Here is a 19428-nt window from a genome sequence, read left to right as displayed (position 1 = left end):
TTAAATGATAAAGGGTTTGTTTAAAGTCTAATAAAACCACATGTTAGCAAATAAATAGGATCTAACATACCGTCACCGAGGTCGTATCTGAATTCCAATCGTGCATCTCTCACAGTCAGAGATGTGAATCCACCGTATCCTCTTGGTGACTGAGCACAGTACATTATGATACCGTCAGTGACAGGTGGCTTGGGCTTTATCTTCATAGACATGCGTAGGTAACGCGAGGTCTGTGGTGGCTTAATAGCTAAGAATGCACTGCCCGTGAAAGCAGGATATTCAATGTATTGCCTGACGTCGCAGCTGAAAAGACATTGTTGTGTTACTAGAATATCATTTAAGGTAAAAAGCGTGCTGTAGGATTACTGATCTAGAACTACCATTTTAGTTTTGTTGTTAGAGAAATATTAACTTACTTTTTGCCGGTAAAGGTAACGGGGCAAGCGCATTTGTACCCGTCAGCCGTGTCGCTGCACTTTCCGGGTCCACACAAGCCGGGTCGGCAAGCTTCACCAGTCCTGTCGCAGTTCTGTCCAGCGTAGCCATTCGCGCACAGGCAAACGTAGCCACGCTCGTTTCTGGCTTCCTATATTTTTAAAGATCATTATTTTTCTTAGATTTTATTACTTACTTAGATTTACATATAGATAACTGAAATATAATCACTCTCTTAGCATCATGTACATGAGAGTGAAACAGAAAAGAAACTAATAATCAACATTGATCGTGCGGTATCGAAATAATAACTTATTTATTAAATTAAATATATAACAACTTTAGTAGACAGAGAAGTAAAAATTCGTACCTGACAGACACCGTTGTTGAGACAGAGATTAGGTGTGCAAGAGTCGCAGTCGTAAACATTGTACTTGTTAATACTGTCTGCCATTATGTTCTTCTCTTCCTTGCCGAGTATCAACATGCTCACACATCCCACAAATCTAAAATGAAAATCATATAAATATTTTCAAAGCCGTATCTCAATTATTAATTTAAATAAATTAAAAGCAATAAACGCATTCATATTTCTTTTAGTTTAGGTGAGAACTTACCCAGGAGCTAATTCCAATTCCACGGGCCTTTGCTGAGGAGCATTTCCGATGTACAATGGTGCATACAAGTCCAGGATTTGGTATTGTACGGAAGATTCGGTTGAGAACGGTCCAGTGTTGTCGACGTCCATTGTAACTAGAGAAGCAAAAAGTTCAGTCAGTTTATTTGTAAAATATCGTTCTAACTATATCTATTCAGAAAATTATTTGTATTTTTTTTACCTTTAGAGCCACTACGCCTTAGTCTTACAGTGTGCCAAGCGTTGAGTTGCAGAGGTCTGTCTCCTCTGGTGACAAGAGCATCAGCAGCATCAAACTTAAGTGTGAATTGTGGTACACCGTCAACTAATTCTAAGACTAGATAATGACCTGAACCGTCTTCTTTCTGGCTATTGTAGAGTATGATACCATTAGGATCTGAAAAAAATTCCCAATATAATGATAGATATTATTTCTACCTTGTTTTAAATGCAAATAAATTGAGGAATCCATTAGTACCAACTTACTATTTCAAAAAATGTGTTGTGTTGCGTGTTTTACTATTTCAAAATCAATACTTTTGTACGATGTCATACCTGCGGGTTTGAAGGAGATTTCGATTTCGAACTGCATGTAAGCGTCCTTCAGAGTTGGTAAAGTCAGCCAACCGTCGCCGTTAAATTTAGGCACGATTCCTACAACGCGAAGAGTTGCTTTGGTCTCAATGCGAGCAATATTATTTCTAACACGGCAGACGTATGTTCCGGCGTCAGCTTCCGTCACACTGTCCAAATGGAGATTGCGCTGTAAAAAGAAGGGCCTTTGTATCCTGTCATTTTAAAAGACTGTAGTAAACGAATTATTTGCTACGTTTACATTGTTTACCTCGTATGGTCTAACATTTGGTGGCAGTGGTGAGTATTCTCGTCTCCATTCAATAGAAACAGGTTCCTCTAGGTTGGTAGTGCAAGGTAGGTCAATTGTATCGCCCAATCGAGCTGTGTACATTGTCTCACCGTCGTTTATGGGGTATGATTGTGTGTCAGATACTAAAAAAGTAATTACAGAATATATTTGAGACATATTTACAATGTAATGTAAATATTTATATTTTGCGTAGTTGTTATATATTTACCTGGGATAACCTCTAATGTGAAATCTTCAGAAGATGTTTGGCCGTAACGATTAAGTCCATTGCATCTATACGAACCAGCATCAGACTGCTCTACATTGGGTATTACTAAAAGAGCGCCATCTCCGTAGATCTAAAATTAAAACATAATTTTAGTTTATATGTAACATACTGTTTACATAAATATTAAGCTTCAAGAATTATTATTGTTAAATTACTTACTCTTGTTTGGACAAATTGGTTTGTTCTGAACCTTTCCCAAGAAACTCTGATATCACGAGATCTAGCTCTACAGAGCACTTCGACCTTTTCTCCAACTCTGAAAGCTCTTCGGGGCTGGTCTATTCCAACTAATGCGGGTGCTTCGTCGCGGTTTCCTAAAATGTGAGGTAATTTTCGATGACCATCAATTCTTTTACGTTAAAGTGCTATCTCCAGGTCCATAGTCAAAGACAAGAGTCACAAACGAGGCAGACTATAAGAGTTTTTAGGCGTAATCCTGCTAACCATGCACCAAGTTAAGCGCAAATATGTAGAACACACAATACCTTATAAAGAAACCGCTAAAGTTAATACGTTCAAAAGTTTAATAAACTGTTTTTTTATTTTCTGTTGACGGTTCCCATATTTTGGTATTAACTATCCCAGACAAGATCTATCTATACATTATAATATAATAAATATTTTGATTTTTAAGTTAAAACATTCTTACTCCGTGCAAACACTTACCTCATTTATTTTTAGACGGCACAAATCAAGGCAGAACATGACACAATATGAAATTGAGAAATCATGCAAAGCGAAAGAGAACCATTCCCATAAATACATGTAAGAGGAAACCAGTTGACGATAGCCGATGCACTGTCAAACTCTCCCTTAGTGTATCTTTATAGGTAGTTACTGTATAGGTACCGATTCTAAAGGACAACACAACAAATAAATCAATATTTAGTTACCCTCGTTTTAATAAAGGTATTCACCAAGAGCAACCAAACTTTTACAATATAACCCTTAAAGGCACAAAAACCCTAACACACATAATCTGACCCTTACACCGTTTTCTGAATTACCAGATTTTGAGCGTTGCTCCAAGTGCGATTTCAAAAGACGCTTTTCTCTTAAGATGCAGTTACTCTCATCGCTAGCATCCAGACAATCATTGTATCCATCGCAAATAAGGTCATCATCTATACAACCACTTTCGTCATAACAACGAAACTGCGATACCAAGCATGTGATACCTTTGCGTAAAATAAAAATATTATCAACTTATAATGCTTTGGTAGTTCTTAATTGCTAAGTATAATAATACATATAAATACTATACTAGCATAGCTAAGAGACGAACGATGTAAAGTTTAAACATAGTAGAAGGTAGAGTTAAAGATGATAGAGTAACATAAGAAAAGAGTTCTAGACATGCGAAGGTTAAAATTTAAGAACAATGAAGCGGACAGATAAAACTCTATGGTGACCAAACCCAACCACTACGTATAAACTAGGGACATTCACTGACCCTCAATGTGGAGGTTGATGTAATTGCTAGTTTGTCGTCCGTATGTATCCCAAATGATACAAACGTAACGACCGCTGTCTGATTTCTGAGCAAGTCTAATAAAGAGTGAGCCGTCGTTCTTCTGGGACACTGATCTCGGCAGAGCTCTGCCGTCCTTGTTCCATCTAATTCTTAGTCCGGGTTGAGTGACGTTGCAGCTGAGATGTACGGCGGCCCCGACATGCGCGATTTGCTCGTTATCATGCGACTCCGAAGGCGCACGATCCGTCTCTTCTATCAGTTTTATAACATGCAATCAAGTACCCTCATTCAAGCATTCAATGATAAATTAAATGTGAAAGCTTTTAACTGAAACTTGTAATGAAATATGGTAGGCATTAAATAATAATGGGAAATAATAATTTCGTTACAAATATTAACGTTGAGTGCTGTACATTTGTGCAAAGACTACCATTGTTGTAATAGTGTTTTGTTGACATAATTATGTATTATAGATTATTATTTTCAATGGTCCTCGTAGATAGAAAGGTTAGTTGGTAATGTGTGACGTACATTCAATGATTAATGCAATTTCTCAATATAATTTAAACTTAAATGTCGAGTTATGTATTAAAATATAAACGAAAGTGCTAAAATGAATGTTCTTAATGCTAGATTAGAAATATCATTAAATTTATTCATTCTGCGAGGACGGTTGTGTTTCTACGTGCTTTTTGTTTATCAGGCAATTCTTTATATAGTTTTAACTACATTACCGTTAACTTTGACTTCAGCAATGGCAGTTGCATTCGTGACTCTGTTCATGGCAAAGCATTCATACTTTCCAGCGTCCTCCACTTCTATTTGGCGGAATATTAACATTGAGTTCCTTATCTCGACGCGGCTGAAGTTGAAAATATAATTTTATATCAGGTATAACTTTATAATTGGTGTAACTTTTTGATTGGAACAGAGCTTTGAAATATTTAAGTACCTGGATGGCACGGTGTCTATTGGTCTCCAGGTTATGCTTATAATGTCGTCTCCTTCAACGATACATTCGACGGTGGGTGATTGACCGGGGTGGACAGTTTGTGTCGGCGGTCTCAGTGTTATTCTCGGAGCTGCCATTACTTGAAGACTAGTGTACACTGATTGGTGGACTTCATTCGTGCGACGGTTGATCAGGGTGCATTCGTATCTGCCCGAATCGGCCTTTGAGGTCTACAAATACACATTTTATAAATATCTGTTCTTTAGCGGAATACTTACTAAATTTGTATATAAACATCTTATAATGTTTATATTACAACATATCGAATATTGATTTACTTACATTGTAAATAATCAGTTCAGAGCCGACTTGTCTTGCGTTATATTGAAGAGGTTGCCTATCAGCTCTTCCCCAAATAGCTTGGAATTCATTTGAAGCATTGCACCTTAAATTGAATAGTTAGTTTATTAAATTTATGGTTTGTTAATTATTGCTTATCAATAGTCCTTTTATTTTAATAAGACCTAAGTTTTCTTACCCAAAGACACTCCTTTGGCCTTCAACGGCTAACATGTTGCTAGGCCTACTGTTGTCATAAATATCGGGATTGTAGTCTGGGTTGAATTCTTCCTCTCCACTGCCCTCTGTTGACATTTAAATTAATATCATCAATATTATTATTAACTTTGAAGACAAATTGTAGTAGTTTATTATATTCCTTAACTAGGACGTTCTCAATGATGTACTGTAAAATTCACTTTCTTGTGAAAAATACATATTTTTTCTTACCAACATCGCCAAATCCACCATCGCCTCGGTCTACACGGATGGCAAATTCTTCAGATACAATACCGGCCACTGAACTGGCGGTACAAATGTAGTCACCCTCATCCCTTTCGCTGGCGGACTGTATGGAGAAGACCGCAATCCTTGGAGACGGTGGTACTAACTCACGGTAGTCATTCTTTGCTGTAAATAAAAATGAAAAGTGATTTTCATAACGAATTCTAGCTGTAATATATGTGGCAATATATATCTATCTTGTAACATCTTTTTTCAAAGAGATACTGGCGAACTCGAAAAAAATATTATTGGCACCATTATGTAAGATATTGTTGATAATGTAAGGATAAGTTGTGGAAAGACCTTTAAAGTTTAAAGAGATATAGATTTTACTTACAGAGATGAGATTATACTTACATTTAATAGAAACAAGGGGTTCTGGATAGCCGTCAGCTCTGCATTCAATGTTTACTCTCTCTCCCTTAATCGCTGGTACGTAATTGCTTGGTGTCAAAGTGATTTCTGGAGGAGATCTAACTTTAACGATTGCGCTAGCGCTTGCGGTACCAGCTTCGTTTGTAGCTGTACATGTGTATGTGCCTTCATCGTTAACTTCAATAGTTTGGAAGCTGTAAACAAAATAACATATTGCTTCAGTGCTATTCTTTCTTAAGAGTACTAATTATTATTATGTATTAGATAATATGACGTTTTTGCAGAAAAAAGGCATCTAACCTGAGTATGTTGTTCTTTTGCACTTGTACATGTCGTGAAAATTCACGTCCTTTGCTCTTGTCCCAGGTGATGATGGGCGCGGGAATACCTCCTGTTACACGGCAGTGTATTTCATGTTGACTTCCCAATGTAACTGAGTTTTCTCCAGGTGGGTAGATTTCTACTCGTGGTGGTTCACGTTCTGTTTCAAGTAATTCAAAGATATTAATAATTTTTATAAAGATATATTTAATAAAGATATTAATAATTTTTAAAAAACTTATATTTTATCTCAATAAAAAAAACTGATATGATGTTTGAGTAAAAGGCCATTATAAGTAAGTGTACTTACTTTCAATTTCAATGTAAACATAGTTGCTAACAACAGGTACTCCGTTCACGGTTCCTTCGCACATATAGTAACCCTGGTCACTGTCCTGGGCGTTGTTTATGATAAGAGTTGTGTCGCGTTGGCCTACTCCTGGTCCGAAGGAGTCTTGGTACTAAAAATGAAGGATATACATATTATTTGATCGATATATTGATAATATAATATATATGTGTTATTTTATAAGTAATAGAATAATCAAATACAATTGAAATGAAAAAGGAATGAAGCAGTGATCATAAGCTATTGACACCAGTGGCTCATAAAAATGAATATCTCCTTAATCATCATTTGTTTCAATAAGAAGCATACCTTAGTCCATTTGATAAGAGGTAATGGATATCCTTGGGGTGTACAATCTATTGTTCCACTGCCGCCTGTTGGTATTTTGAGGTGGTCAACAGAAACGGTGATGTTCGACATTTCAGATGGCGGTGGTGTAGATTGAGGAATGACAGTTAGTACAATTAATTTAGGATTAACGTCTGGCGATGTTGTTTGACAGATGTAAACTCCTTCGTTCTCGAGACGAGCGTAATCAACGTACAAAACACCATTGTCGGAACGCACGTTCGGCAAGAATGCGGTACCGTCTTGTCTGTAAATAAGACGTGAATGTAAGTATAATGTACTTGTTGACAAAACTACGGTTGAAACCCGTAAAAATGTGGGGTTTCTTACCTAACCCAGTCTATAGCTCCAGCAGGTACGTTACTTGTTCCGGTACACACAATTCTGGTGCTTTGTCCCTCATCGATGGTAGGCGATGCCGATGATACAGTCAATTTGTCTTGAGTAGAAGGCCATGAAGGTCTTGAACGTACGGTGACTACTGCCGTCCTGTCTGTTGAGCCAGCAGCGTTTGATGCAATACATCTGAAAAGGTTATGCGCATTTTAATTCGTGAAAAAATAATATTGTTATTAAAATTATTATTCAAGGCGTCTGCCTTTAATATAGTAAATTTCTGTATATTGCAGAGCTGCAAGTATGATATCATAAAAATGATCTTTTGTGTTGATAAAGTCATTCATAACTGATTTTCTTATATTTTCATAAAACATAATAAAAGCAATATTAGATTAATACTTTCGCTTATTTTATTCACACGTGATGACGTCGTACCTGTATTCACCAGAATCTTCAAGTCGTGCACTTTCAATCACCAGAAGAGCGTCATAAACTTCAGTTGATCTCGGTAATGGCCGATTGCTTCCCCTCTGCCAAGTGATCCTTGGAGCAGGATTACCAGTTGTGCTGCAGATGAGTTCAATCCTGTCTCCCTCGTAGTACTCCTTTATTGATGGGCTTATTGATACCGTCGGAAGGGTCATGTCGTTGCCTGATGATAAAATAATTGAATTAATACAAAGAGTTTGCATTTAACATTTATTGAAGTTTTAAAAGACTTCATCTCAATATTAATATAAATTTACCTTTAGCGTAGAAAACTCTTTCCGGGACAACTATTCCGTACGAAAGCATAATACAAAATATTTTATAATATGTTGGGATTTTAATATCATACAGAATATTGTTACTATTCACCAAATTATATTATTGATGCGAATTAATGAAGAGAGTACTATATAAACTTACCAGGTACTTTAAGGGTGGCAATGGCTTGGGCAGTTGATATTCCATCACTTGTCTGACAAATGTATTTACCACTGTCGGAGATTTGGAGGTTGGTAATAAGAAGTATTCCATTAGTCTGGTCAATTTGAGTTCTGTCCTGAGGTAAATATCCATCAGCCTTAGACCAAGATATTTGTAGTGGTCTCTGAACCATACGGCTTCTGGCTTGGCAAGTGAAGTTGACTGTGCTTCCCAATTCTTGGATCTTAATGGTTGGGCTCGTAATTCTGACAACTACGGTACTTTGTGGAAGTGGTGGACGTGTCGTCTGGTCTACGCTTGAATCACCTTCTGTGGACGAAACCGTTGCATCGTTGAAAAACACATTTACTCATTATTTTATATTACTCATATATAATTTAGATTATTTATGTTTTTATATGATCTAAAGACGAATCGAATGTTAATATACTTTTACACAAAACTATCCTAGCTAATTGTAATTAACAAATGAAGAAATAAAACAAAACTTATAGTATAAACAATTCGAGTAATAAAACAATAAACATGAATTAAAATATTAAAAATTGTGAACGTGGCAACAAAAACAAAACACGGCTGGACGTTTTGACAACATTTTGTTGTTATTATTTGATGGAAATGAGTTATAATTTGTGAACATTATCGAAGCATGTTGTACAAGACAGACACGGCATATCTTTCGGTCTACCTTTCTCGGGGAGGGTAGTGGTAAGAACCCCGAGAGTAAATCCCCCTTTAGTAAAGGTTCGGCACTCGTAAGTATCGCCTTGTCGCATTGTATTCCACATAGTATGCCAGCTATGTTCAGATCGCCAGCCGTCTTTTTGAAGAGTCGATTCGTTATATAGTTTTGGCGTTCCTACTTCAATTCCGTCGTGGAAAAATCGAATTGTCAATGGTTCTGGAGCTCTATATTTGCACGTAAACGTAACTCCAACAAGGATAGAGTTGTGGTGGTCGTCGTGTATAGTTGGATGGAGTTCCATAATCAGGCCTAGGTCATTATTACATTTTAGCATGCATATAAAATGTCATTAATATGAAAAATGTTTTGAGAGAAAGAATTAGTGTAGAATAAGTTTTCAAAAGACTATATTTTGTACTTTAACTGATAATGATATTGTTCAGCCTACTCAAAACAATTTCAGAAATTATTATGGAGTCAGCATGTGGGATTTAACGTAAAATCTATTTTGAACGTACCAACAGTAGAACAATCTGGTCCAGTGAAAGGAGGCCTACAGTTGCAGACGACTTCATCATAGGCGTTCAATTGACAATCGTGACCATTACAGTTGCATTGTTTGCAGTAACCATTCTGGTCTTTGTAAAAACCTGTATTGCAACTCTCGCAACTTGTTCCACTGTAGCCTTCTGGACACATGCACATCTGGAAGTTAAAAATAAAATGAAATGCTGAAAAATATGCATACGCAAATAACAACATACAAAAGAAAAAATAACATGTATGTACTTCTTATTACTTTCAAATAGTAATTAATTCAAATCGAAGTAAACTTGCCTCGACGCCTTTAGCGACTGGTGATGTGGTGTCATAGCTTTCCGCGGCAGTGTCCATAGAAACGTCGGCAATAGCTGTTGAGGTAATTCTATCCGAGAGTGTGGCGCGCACTAAAACTCTGCGGAGATTCTTCAAAACCCCCATAAAGTCGTGGCGACTTGCAGGTTGCGCTGAGTTAAGGACGAACCAGTTGTTTTCGCGGAGCGGTACTTGGTAGGTCTAAAAAAATATTATTATTGTAGTCTATTTAAATAAAGAGCAGCAATGGAACTTCCAGCCAAATATCCAAGTAAAAGACTTACGAAAGCTTCACCAGATTTAATGGGTGTTGGATTCATCCAGTAAACTGATATTTGATCACCAATAAGTACAACGTCAGTGCCAGGTGAAGATTCACCGGGGTAGCCTCCGGTTTGGAACTTTTGTGTCATTGAAAGAACACCGCCGTATGATAACACTCTGTTACCTGTAGACACAAAAAGAAAAAATAATGAATATATAAAATTACTACGAAACATACGAACTATCGTCGTGTTAAAATTTTTGTATGGGTTTTACTATATTTAAAAATCTTTATAAATATTTACCTGGGAATACAGGTAAGGACCAGTATAATTCTCCTTCAGGTAAGAACGAGAAGATGTACATCAGTTCACTTTCATCTGGAGCCGGTACGAAGTGGTCGTTGATAACTTGTTCTCCATTCAGATCTGTAAGAGTGTATCCTCCGTAGTTCTCTCCAAAGATAGGTGCAGCAATTGGAATACGTGTGTAGTGGCTGGCCTGCAAATAAGACAAAAATAAATGATTTAATAGAGGGACTCCAAAAAAAATTCAATGAGCGACCTATAGACGTGAATATAGATGACTTACCTCATGGCAATTGCTAGTTACTCCAGAGCAATAGCAGTTCAAGCATCCAAGAGGGTTTGATGCCTCCAGACCAAAGGTGCCAGGTCGACAACGATCACAAGATTCGCCCTCAACGTTTTGTTTGCATGAGCAGTAGCCGTTTGAGTCACACGGAATTTCTTCTCCACGTGGGTCGCAGCTGTGAAGAAATATAATATTTAGCCAAAGTTTCTATAATTGTAATATGATGTTATTTTTTATGAGTAAAGAAGAGAGAAGTATATTTTGGACGTTATAATAGATAAATATACTAACTTGCATGGTGTTTGTGTACTGGGTGAACGTTGGACACAGTTATTGTAAAGGTCTCTTTCGTATCCTTCCTTACACAATTCACAGTTCGCTCCAGCGGTGTTGTGAGCGCAGTCCTAGAAAATATTTAGAAATGTTAATTGAATGTTTTGTTTTTAGATATTTTTATATGTTGAAGTTCTATTTATTTAAGTATAAGAAAAATATTGATAAAGAACAATTGACTTACATAACAGACACCAGATTCTGGGTGGCACATGTTGGAGTGTCCATTGCAATCACAAGGACCACAATGTTCCAGATAGAGTCCACTTGAGATCCTGAAAGGCAATTTAATTTTCAATTTAACGAAGTACTGTATATTGAATACAAGAGAAATTTCTAAAGTATTTCCATTTCCAAATTGAAAACCAATATTTTGTATTTTTTAAATTGAGATCATGAAAACGCATTTGTACAAAAATATTATTACCAGTTTAGTAAATTGCGATCCAATGGTGAAAGACATTGAAATATCTCACAAAGAGAAAGTGTAAAGTTCACATCAACTGACCTTGTATAACCAGGGGCACAATCCTCACAAGATGTTCCTACATAACCTCCTGGGCAAACGCACTGTTCTACATGCTGCGCCATGGGTCCATTGCCACCAGCTTCTGCGGTTTCAATGCTAGCGCTAGCAATAGAGGCGACCTCTGTGTCTGTTGTGTATGTTGCCTTTATCAAAATTGTTTTCACGTCGGCTAAAGCGAGAAGGAAATGTTCGCGGGACACTTCTTTACCATCGGGCCTGGGGAAATAAAAAATGAAGATAAAGAAAATACATCTATCTTAAAGTAACAAGAAATTTTGTTTTTTGGCTTGTTAATAATATAAAAATGATGATATACCTTTGCCAACCTCTCTCCAAGAATTGTACACTAGCATTCAAGTAACCTTCACTGTCAGGTGCGAAGTTTCCGAAGTAGTTGAATGTCAAACTGTTATCCTGTAAAGATTTATGAAACTTATTTAAGAAAAGTTACTAAACATATTTTGTGCCCACATTAAATAGATATATATTATATAGAATAATATTTGAAAGAAAATCAAAATCTTCACAATTTAATGGCAAACACTTTTTATTTTCTTCCATTACTACACTAATACTTACGCTGATAAGTTGCACGTCAGCGGCATTATTCCTTGAGCTTTGTCCACTGGCAATTGGTACATGGTGAAGTTCGTAATTCAGGAAGCCACCATACGCGGTTACTTTGTCACCAGCGAAACTATAATAGAAATAAGAAACAATTAGCAAAATAATTCATTACTAAATGTTATAAATATTCATAAGTATGCAATATCTTTTAGCTGTACCTGATTGGAAGACTCCAGTAGTAAATGGAAGGCTGAGCTCTATCGTAGCTGTTGAGAGTAATTTCCCCTCCGTATAATTCTGGTTGAATGTCTGTTTCGATGGGAGCATTATACCGCACTGAGCCTCCGGAACCGAAAGGCGCACTCTTGTATAATTTCACTTGACCGACGATTTGTGGCACATTGAAACGTACTGTGGTTGTTTTCCTACGCAAATTGCTGCTCATACACTGTTGGGAAACGCCTGAACAGAAACATGAGGCACATCCGTATCTGAAAAAAAAAAAGTTTTATAAGTTTTACGGTATATTACGGCATAGTACAATATACCATACTGAAGAAGAAAATTATATTTATGAAATTTCATCGAAAATAATATTTTTAAAAACTTCACCATACCTGAAATCGTTAGAAAGGAAGAAAGTGCCAGACTTGCACTGGTCACAGTATCTTCCTTGCACGTTGTCTTTGCACACACACTCGTCCGGTAGTCGTACTTGCGCTGTTCCTAAAGCGTTGCAGTTGTCTGATGGTTTGGGCTTGCAAGAGTCTCCGGGTATCAATGGGTTGCCATAATAATTGGGAGCGCAACGGCTGCAGTCGTTTCCTTCGTAACTGTGAATCAAAATTGTTATCATTGTACGAGCAAGCACGTCCAAAGTGCAATAAGGCGCAGTACAAGTACGGGATAGGCCCGTACAATTATAAATATTGGTTTTTGTGGTTAAATTGTAAAGATTATTATTATATGATATCAAGATTAGTGTATTTATAAAGGTAACATTTATACAAAACTTGTAGCTGTTACCAATATTTCATGATTATTTTATAAACGATATTCTAATGTGGTTTTGTTTTGTATTTATTTTCAAGGAGTAAAATATTAAATATTACATACCCTGGGTTACAATCACAGATGACCACTCCGCTGGGTCCAAGTGAGCAAGTTCTGGCAAATTGGTTCTCCCTGTTGGTAAGTGGGCAAGGGCACGGTCTACAGTCACCTCCACTGTTGGGGTCGCCGTATGTACCCGGTGGGCAAGAGCGCTTGGGAACACACGATCCGAGCCATGGTCCAGAGCTTTCACGGGCGTATCCAGATGCGCATTTCTTGAGAATAAACAAATTATGTTTAATATTGACGAAACAGAATTGCATAAGTTGAAGTATTGAGAAAAAAATATATTACCTGGCAAGAAAGGCCTTCATATCCCGGTGGGCAAGAACATTCTTCGACCAAGCTAGCAGCTCCAAGACCAACGTTTATATGCTGAGCAGATTCCATTGTGAATTCGGTAATGTTAACTCCGGCGTTGTTGAGGTCGGCACGGAGAAGAATCATGTCGACGTCGTCCAAGCTAATTATTTAAAAAATATTTATATTTTATATACGTGACAACACCCGTCCCAAAATCAAAATATGTGAATGCATTTAAGTACTAAATACTTACGCCATCATAATATCTTCTCTGGTAGCTGGCACCAAGCCTCGGGGACTGGGTTTCAACCAATTGTCAGGAGTTAAACGTGCGTTTACATAGTAGCGGTCGCCACGGTTTTGGTGTACCAGGTTTTGATATTTACCCTGAAATAATAAAAATAAGTTATACGATGATGAAACGTAAGTATTCTTTTAGTACCGGAATTTGAATAAAGTTGTTGGTTATCGTATTAGAATAAATTTATTAAATAGTCGATACATACCATGATTATAATATCGGGAACTTTGTCGTCGGTACCATAAGGTTGTGGGTTATGTGGCAGTAATCTGTATTTAATGTGACCACCATATGATGTCAGTTGGTTGCCGTTATAAGTTTCGGGCAAAGTTAAGTACGGGTGAGTGCCAGTGTTCCTTGACCAAACATCATTGAAATTTGACACTTGTGTGACCTGATAAAAGAAAAATGTTCTTTTTTAATTTAATATATACCTAAAATAATCATACGAAAATAAAAATAGTGTTAAAACTTACGGTAGCTCCATTTCTGAGTGGCTGATAGTAAAATTGGTCGAAAATGGGTTGCTGTTTGTCGATTTGTACGTCACCGTTGTATGTTTGTTTGACACCAACGAGTCTAGTGCCACCTTCTCCGAGAGGAGTGGGCATGTTGTATGTGAAGAGATCAGCACTCTTACAAGTTGTTGATTCACCGAAGCAGAAGCAACGGATGCATTCGTTTTGTGAACGCGCCTCGCTAAAATGATGTGAATATTAAATTAATGAAAAATGTTAGGAAAACTTAACTACTTAAAAGACATAAAGTGTATGTGCTTGTACCTGTTGAAATATCCAGCTGGACACAAGGCTTCTGATCTGTTCACGTAGACAATAGAGTCAGGTGCGGCGAACACAGTACCTCTGTTGTTGATGGCCTCACATGAGTACGCACCGCTATTTTCAGTCTGAAATTGAAATAAGCAATAAAATTACACAATTTGTAAATAATTCAATTCTGTTATATTTTATTTAAAGCCTAGTTAAAAAGTCCAACCAAAATAACATCTCACCTGCATGTCTGGACAAGTAAGGGTTCCGATACCGTTTTCACTTGTCGATGTACACTTTTCGGGAACATGGCCCCAGTTCAATCTCCAAGAAATAAGCGGCGTGGGAACACCAACAGCTTCGCACACAAGGGTGAGCGTGTCACCAGGGTTCAGTCTGACATTAGCCGGTGCTGGAGGACGAGTGACGTGGACGGGAGCTGCAAAGAAATTAAATATCTTTAAAGTTATTATATATGTTATATAGTTTAAAAAAGGTGATTAGACAGGATCCAATATCTAAAAATGCATTTTAACCAGTCAGTCTAATAAGCAAAGGTAGGTATAACTTACCACATCCGAGTTCATCTGATTTATCAAAGCAATCGCTCTGTCCATCGCAATGGAAACTCCTAGGGATACATTGGTTTTGGGTTGCGCATGCGAACTCCACTCGGCTACATTGCTGGTAGGGATCTGAGGGACCACAGTTCTGTTCATCGGAACCATCCCCACAATCGTCTTCAGAGTCACAGAGCCATGTTTTGAGCACACATTTGTGGTTTGCGCACTGATATTGGTTGGGCTCACACATGCCGTTTTGGTCTGTAAAAAGGAAAAATTAGTTACACAATTTTCATTCTTTAACACGCTTTTTTATATTTATTATTTATTTATTTATTTAACTATTTATTGTACCACACCATTTAACATTACAGTATATAATATATAGTTGTATAGATTCGAGGTAAAGTACAAAAGGTGACCTTATCGCTTATAGCTATGATCATAGAAATCTAAATAACAAGACACATAGAAGTGCTATAATGTCATAATTCGTATGAAAACCGCTGTCGCCAAAATCAACACATTCAAACCGAAAGCTAAACAGTACACACAAGTAAACTATGGCTTTTATTGGACAGCTTGATTTTAGTGAAAACTAACTTATCTATTAAATTAAGCTTTTGAATATGTATCCTAACGCACGAATTTACGGTTTATTTTAGAATAACATCCCTAAGTATATGAGACTTTTTGCTCCAATACGAACAAACGTGATAATAAGAATGGTCGACTGTGTCATTCATTGTTATTTCGATTACTATGGTGACACTCGTAATACTTGTAAATATTCTATAATTTTAAGGAAAAACGGCATTATTTCTAAAAAATATATTTTCCGATGAAATATTATTCCTTTATAAGTATAATTACAACTTGTGGAAGAATTTCCGCAATGGGAATTGCTGAAACATACCATATGTATACACTCATACGTCTCCAGAGCAACTGAACAGTGACGAATGCACTGGTGATGTGCAAATCACCTGAGTGGCGACAAGGTCACGCACGCTTACGACTTCTAGTGTCTTGTTATTTAGATTTCTATGGCTATGATAGTCAATGTGAGATAATTATTAAAATAATTTTACTTACTGCAAGCGTCTTCGTCGGATCCATCGGAACAATCGAGTCTGCCATCGCATACCGCAGTCTTAGGAATACATTGTCCGTTACCACATGTGGCTTGGTAAGATTGACAAGCAGCGAAGGGTGGGCTAGAGGTTGCCGCTGTGAAATAAATAGTATATTATCATAAAATTATATCTAATAATTACATTGAAAAATAAGAATGTTAAAGGCATGCATTAATCGCTTAAGTAAGTTATACTTACGTGCATTTTCAACATTCAGGACAACCCTGATTTCAGCGCCTCTGGTACCCAAATATCTAGGAGCTTGACAAATGTAGACACCGCTGTCTCCCGTCTGATAAGGTAAACATTAATTCAGTTTCCATTAAATGAAATTGTGGTTAAGACCGTTATTTATAAATACATTTTATGACTAAGGGTGAAGTTGAAATAACTCTGAAATGTGTTATTGGGTTCTTTAATGATTAAATTATTTTTGTACCTTTCTTCTTTTTTTCTTTCTAATATAATTGCGTCACGTGACTTGTACAATTAATGCAATAAAATTGCACTGATTTATTCAGGAAACTTACTGTAACTTGGTTCATTTCTAGACGTCCATTCCGGTCTACAGAGCCAGGCTTTAAAGGCCTGCCGCCTTCTCTGACCCATCTCACAGCCGCTCTTACTGGTCCTTCGTCACGGCAGGAGAATACCACATCGCCTCCTAAAATATACCGGTTTGTATAGTACTTACACAAATGCTATACCATGCACCCAATCCCAGCATTCATTTGCAGCATTCCATTGTTTATTAGAAAAAAAATCGACACTTTCTAAAATGTATGAAGTCCATAATGAAATCTTCCAAGTTCAGCTGAAAAGTGTCAATCGAGGAGGACATTTTAATTATAACTAGGTGTGTGTGCTTATGTTAATAGTGCGATATGAAGATTGAAGGTAACCATTACAATGTGGTAAAACAGGCTTATTTTAGTAACAACGTGATTGAGGATAAATAACATTTTTATTAGCCTGTCTCGTTCTATGGCTTAGTTAATCCTGTTAACCAACACTTCCTTCATCGATTGACAATTTGTTTAAAAAAATAATGAAGAAGTAACGTTAAAATACTTACTCCTCCGTAATAAGGTTGCTTTTGAAATGATTATGTTTAATGTGTTTGTATTGTCAAGGAACTAATTATATGACCTTAACATTTGCAATGAGTCCCTTACATTGGTATGATCTGCCCATTAAAGAGATTATTATATAAAATGTTAAATGAGAAGCCTTTGTAGTCAGTGTAAATTGAGAAACCCTTTAAAAAACTGTTATACAAATTGCGAAACATTTCTTTACAATTTTCACAGTTCAACAAGGTTTCAGCATGCCATAAAAAATATTTTATTAAATCCTATTAAATTTCATAATATATTAGGAATTTTCTTTTTGTATGGTTTATTTAATATAATATAATATAATATAATATATATAAATAAATTTAATTATAATAATTGATATCTGGTAAAATACCACCCGAGGAAACGATTAAATCAAAATGTATTAAATTAAAAATTGTTCACACCAAAACTCAAACAAGTGCTGTATTAAAATACATATATATAAACCCATTCATTATATACATAATAAAAGTGCAAAAATTAAAATAGTCATGCAGCGTAATTGTTCTTGTTAAATTCGGTTATAAATCACCATATTTTGCAGCTTTCCTTTTAATTATATATAATATTCAGCTCAAGAACAACGACGCCTGACTATTTGTATATAGATAAATATATAAATGGAAAACCATTTTTATTAATAAAACTTGAAATAAAACCCAGAGTTATTCCGTTATTTTCAAACGTTAGGTAAACCAAGTTGCACCCATATTTAGAGGTACCCTGACTCACCAGAATTGGCTGTACCACCACCATGAAAGAAACAAAGAAATTAATATCTTGGTTTATAAAGAATATCTATTAAAGCGCTAAAATTAGTTAACAATAGAACCTCATCTATTAATAATACCTAATAATCCACCGTGTCCGCTATCACAATGTGAGATAAATTAAAAAGACGAGTATTAAAAAGTGTTTCAAATTGTCACATAATAAAAAGATAATGAGTTAAAGGAAATAAGTACTTTCATTATTTTTTCAGTTAAGATATCTTCACAATAATTCGAATCGTGTTTTCGAATTTCCCAAACCTGTACTTATAGGTAGGTATGTCTTATGGAGACATATTTTATTTATAAATATCTTCCGCTAAAGACCTGTTCAACATTGTTCATAATAAAAGATCATTATTACATATTTTATATAATAAATAACTTTTAGCAATTATCTTACCGTTTCTCACAGTCTGCTCTGAGGGATAAGTCTTCAAATCAAGGGCGACTGGACCTGTAAAGAAGTCTGAATTATTATTTATTCTAAAGAATTTTTCAACGGTTAGCATCACAGAGGGCAAGTGACTATTTAAATACTTCACCAATAAGAGAAAAACTGTTTGATAAATATTGCAGTTTAAATAGAAAATATAGGAATTTGTTGAACGTTAATTAAAATATCTTAATAAATATAGTTACATTTAGTATCAAACACCGGTTCAAATCAGTAAGTGTTATATAATATAATAAATTAGGTATATTATTTGTTTTTGCGTTATTTTAGCTATTCTATGTTATAAATTACAATTGGTTTCAAATACAATTCAAGTACGTATCTTATAATCTATTTTAGAATATTAGATACCGCAACATAGTTACTATTAAAAACATAATTCTATGACTAATTTTTTATTAAGTGTTCCGAGCTAACGCTAAATCTATGAATATATTTTCTTATCAAAAGGGAAATTTTTATATTATTAATTAGATAAGTACATGAAACCATTTACACTATCTTTGGGTTAAAATATGTAAGTATATTTGTTTTTAGGTACCTACATGTACTTATCGTTTCTTGAAATTAATGTCATAAGCTATTTTATAAATAACGTACAGATAATTTATAAAAATTTTCTCTTTTGCACTTACAAACATATTTATTTACATTATTTAACATTATTGTTACATCGACATTCAAACAATGTTTAAAGTCTCTGTTAAGTCACCTCCAATGTTAGATAGAAATGGATTATTCACATTAATATTATATTTTCAATATAGGTATATGTAGAAAAAAGCCTTTTTGCTTTTATTGAAATAATTAAAACTTACATTGAAGAACCCATTTCATAATCAAATTCAAAATTTCACGTTTATTAGTTTTCTTGTATGCTATTAGTAGTCAATTATAAATATTTACAAGT

The 19428-nt window shown here is 35.6% G+C and overlaps 1 protein-coding gene across 12 annotated transcripts in view; it reads right to left on the bottom strand.

Annotated features, from left to right (window-relative positions):
* Positions 1-19428, bottom strand: part of trol (terribly reduced optic lobes) — a 108310-nt gene that overhangs the window by 4158 nt on the left and 84724 nt on the right. For 9 of the 12 annotated variants that reach the window (XM_089715044.1, XM_089714976.1, XM_089714968.1 and 6 more), the window contains 47 exons: positions 18465-18518; positions 16701-16834; positions 16369-16462; positions 16130-16264; positions 15044-15295; positions 14714-14910; positions 14484-14608; positions 14178-14400; positions 13907-14095; positions 13654-13787; positions 13392-13560; positions 13101-13312; positions 12602-12817; positions 12203-12475; positions 11997-12114; positions 11734-11831; positions 11397-11633; positions 11073-11163; positions 10847-10959; positions 10553-10730; positions 10267-10462; positions 9982-10145; positions 9680-9898; positions 9361-9547; positions 8137-8466; positions 7663-7879; positions 7219-7413; positions 6850-7135; positions 6502-6652; positions 6171-6351; positions 5853-6064; positions 5442-5621; positions 5191-5296; positions 4995-5097; positions 4653-4882; positions 4435-4562; positions 3680-3952; positions 3234-3404; positions 2386-2540; positions 2167-2296; positions 1917-2080; positions 1628-1835; positions 1275-1469; positions 1053-1188; positions 806-941; positions 417-586; positions 71-303 (listed from right to left, as the gene is read on the bottom strand). In XM_089715044.1, coding sequence (XP_089571170.1) covers positions 71-303; positions 417-586; positions 806-941; positions 1053-1188; positions 1275-1469; positions 1628-1835; positions 1917-2080; positions 2167-2296; positions 2386-2540; positions 3234-3404; positions 3680-3952; positions 4435-4562; positions 4653-4882; positions 4995-5097; positions 5191-5296; positions 5442-5621; positions 5853-6064; positions 6171-6351; positions 6502-6652; positions 6850-7135; positions 7219-7413; positions 7663-7879; positions 8137-8466; positions 9361-9547; positions 9680-9898; positions 9982-10145; positions 10267-10462; positions 10553-10730; positions 10847-10959; positions 11073-11163; positions 11397-11633; positions 11734-11831; positions 11997-12114; positions 12203-12475; positions 12602-12817; positions 13101-13312; positions 13392-13560; positions 13654-13787; positions 13907-14095; positions 14178-14400; positions 14484-14608; positions 14714-14910; positions 15044-15295; positions 16130-16264; positions 16369-16462; positions 16701-16834; positions 18465-18518 — 8298 coding nt within the window. The remainder of the gene's footprint in view (positions 1-70; positions 304-416; positions 587-805; positions 942-1052; positions 1189-1274; positions 1470-1627; positions 1836-1916; positions 2081-2166; positions 2297-2385; positions 2541-3233; positions 3405-3679; positions 3953-4434; positions 4563-4652; positions 4883-4994; positions 5098-5190; positions 5297-5441; positions 5622-5852; positions 6065-6170; positions 6352-6501; positions 6653-6849; positions 7136-7218; positions 7414-7662; positions 7880-8136; positions 8467-9360; positions 9548-9679; positions 9899-9981; positions 10146-10266; positions 10463-10552; positions 10731-10846; positions 10960-11072; positions 11164-11396; positions 11634-11733; positions 11832-11996; positions 12115-12202; positions 12476-12601; positions 12818-13100; positions 13313-13391; positions 13561-13653; positions 13788-13906; positions 14096-14177; positions 14401-14483; positions 14609-14713; positions 14911-15043; positions 15296-16129; positions 16265-16368; positions 16463-16700; positions 16835-18464; positions 18519-19428) is intronic. The other 3 variants (XM_089715008.1, XM_089715002.1, XM_089715015.1) reach the window with 2 other exon arrangements.

The sequence above is a fragment of the Colias philodice genome, chromosome 1 (assembly GCF_061535455.1).
Source record: "Colias philodice isolate Cphi_HAF_F1 chromosome 1, ilColPhil1 Martin Lab GWU primary, whole genome shotgun sequence".
Taxonomy (NCBI): domain Eukaryota; kingdom Metazoa; phylum Arthropoda; class Insecta; order Lepidoptera; family Pieridae; genus Colias; species Colias philodice.
The sequence above is the reverse complement of the archived record's forward strand: the minus strand, read 5'-3'. Positions and strand labels throughout refer to the sequence as shown.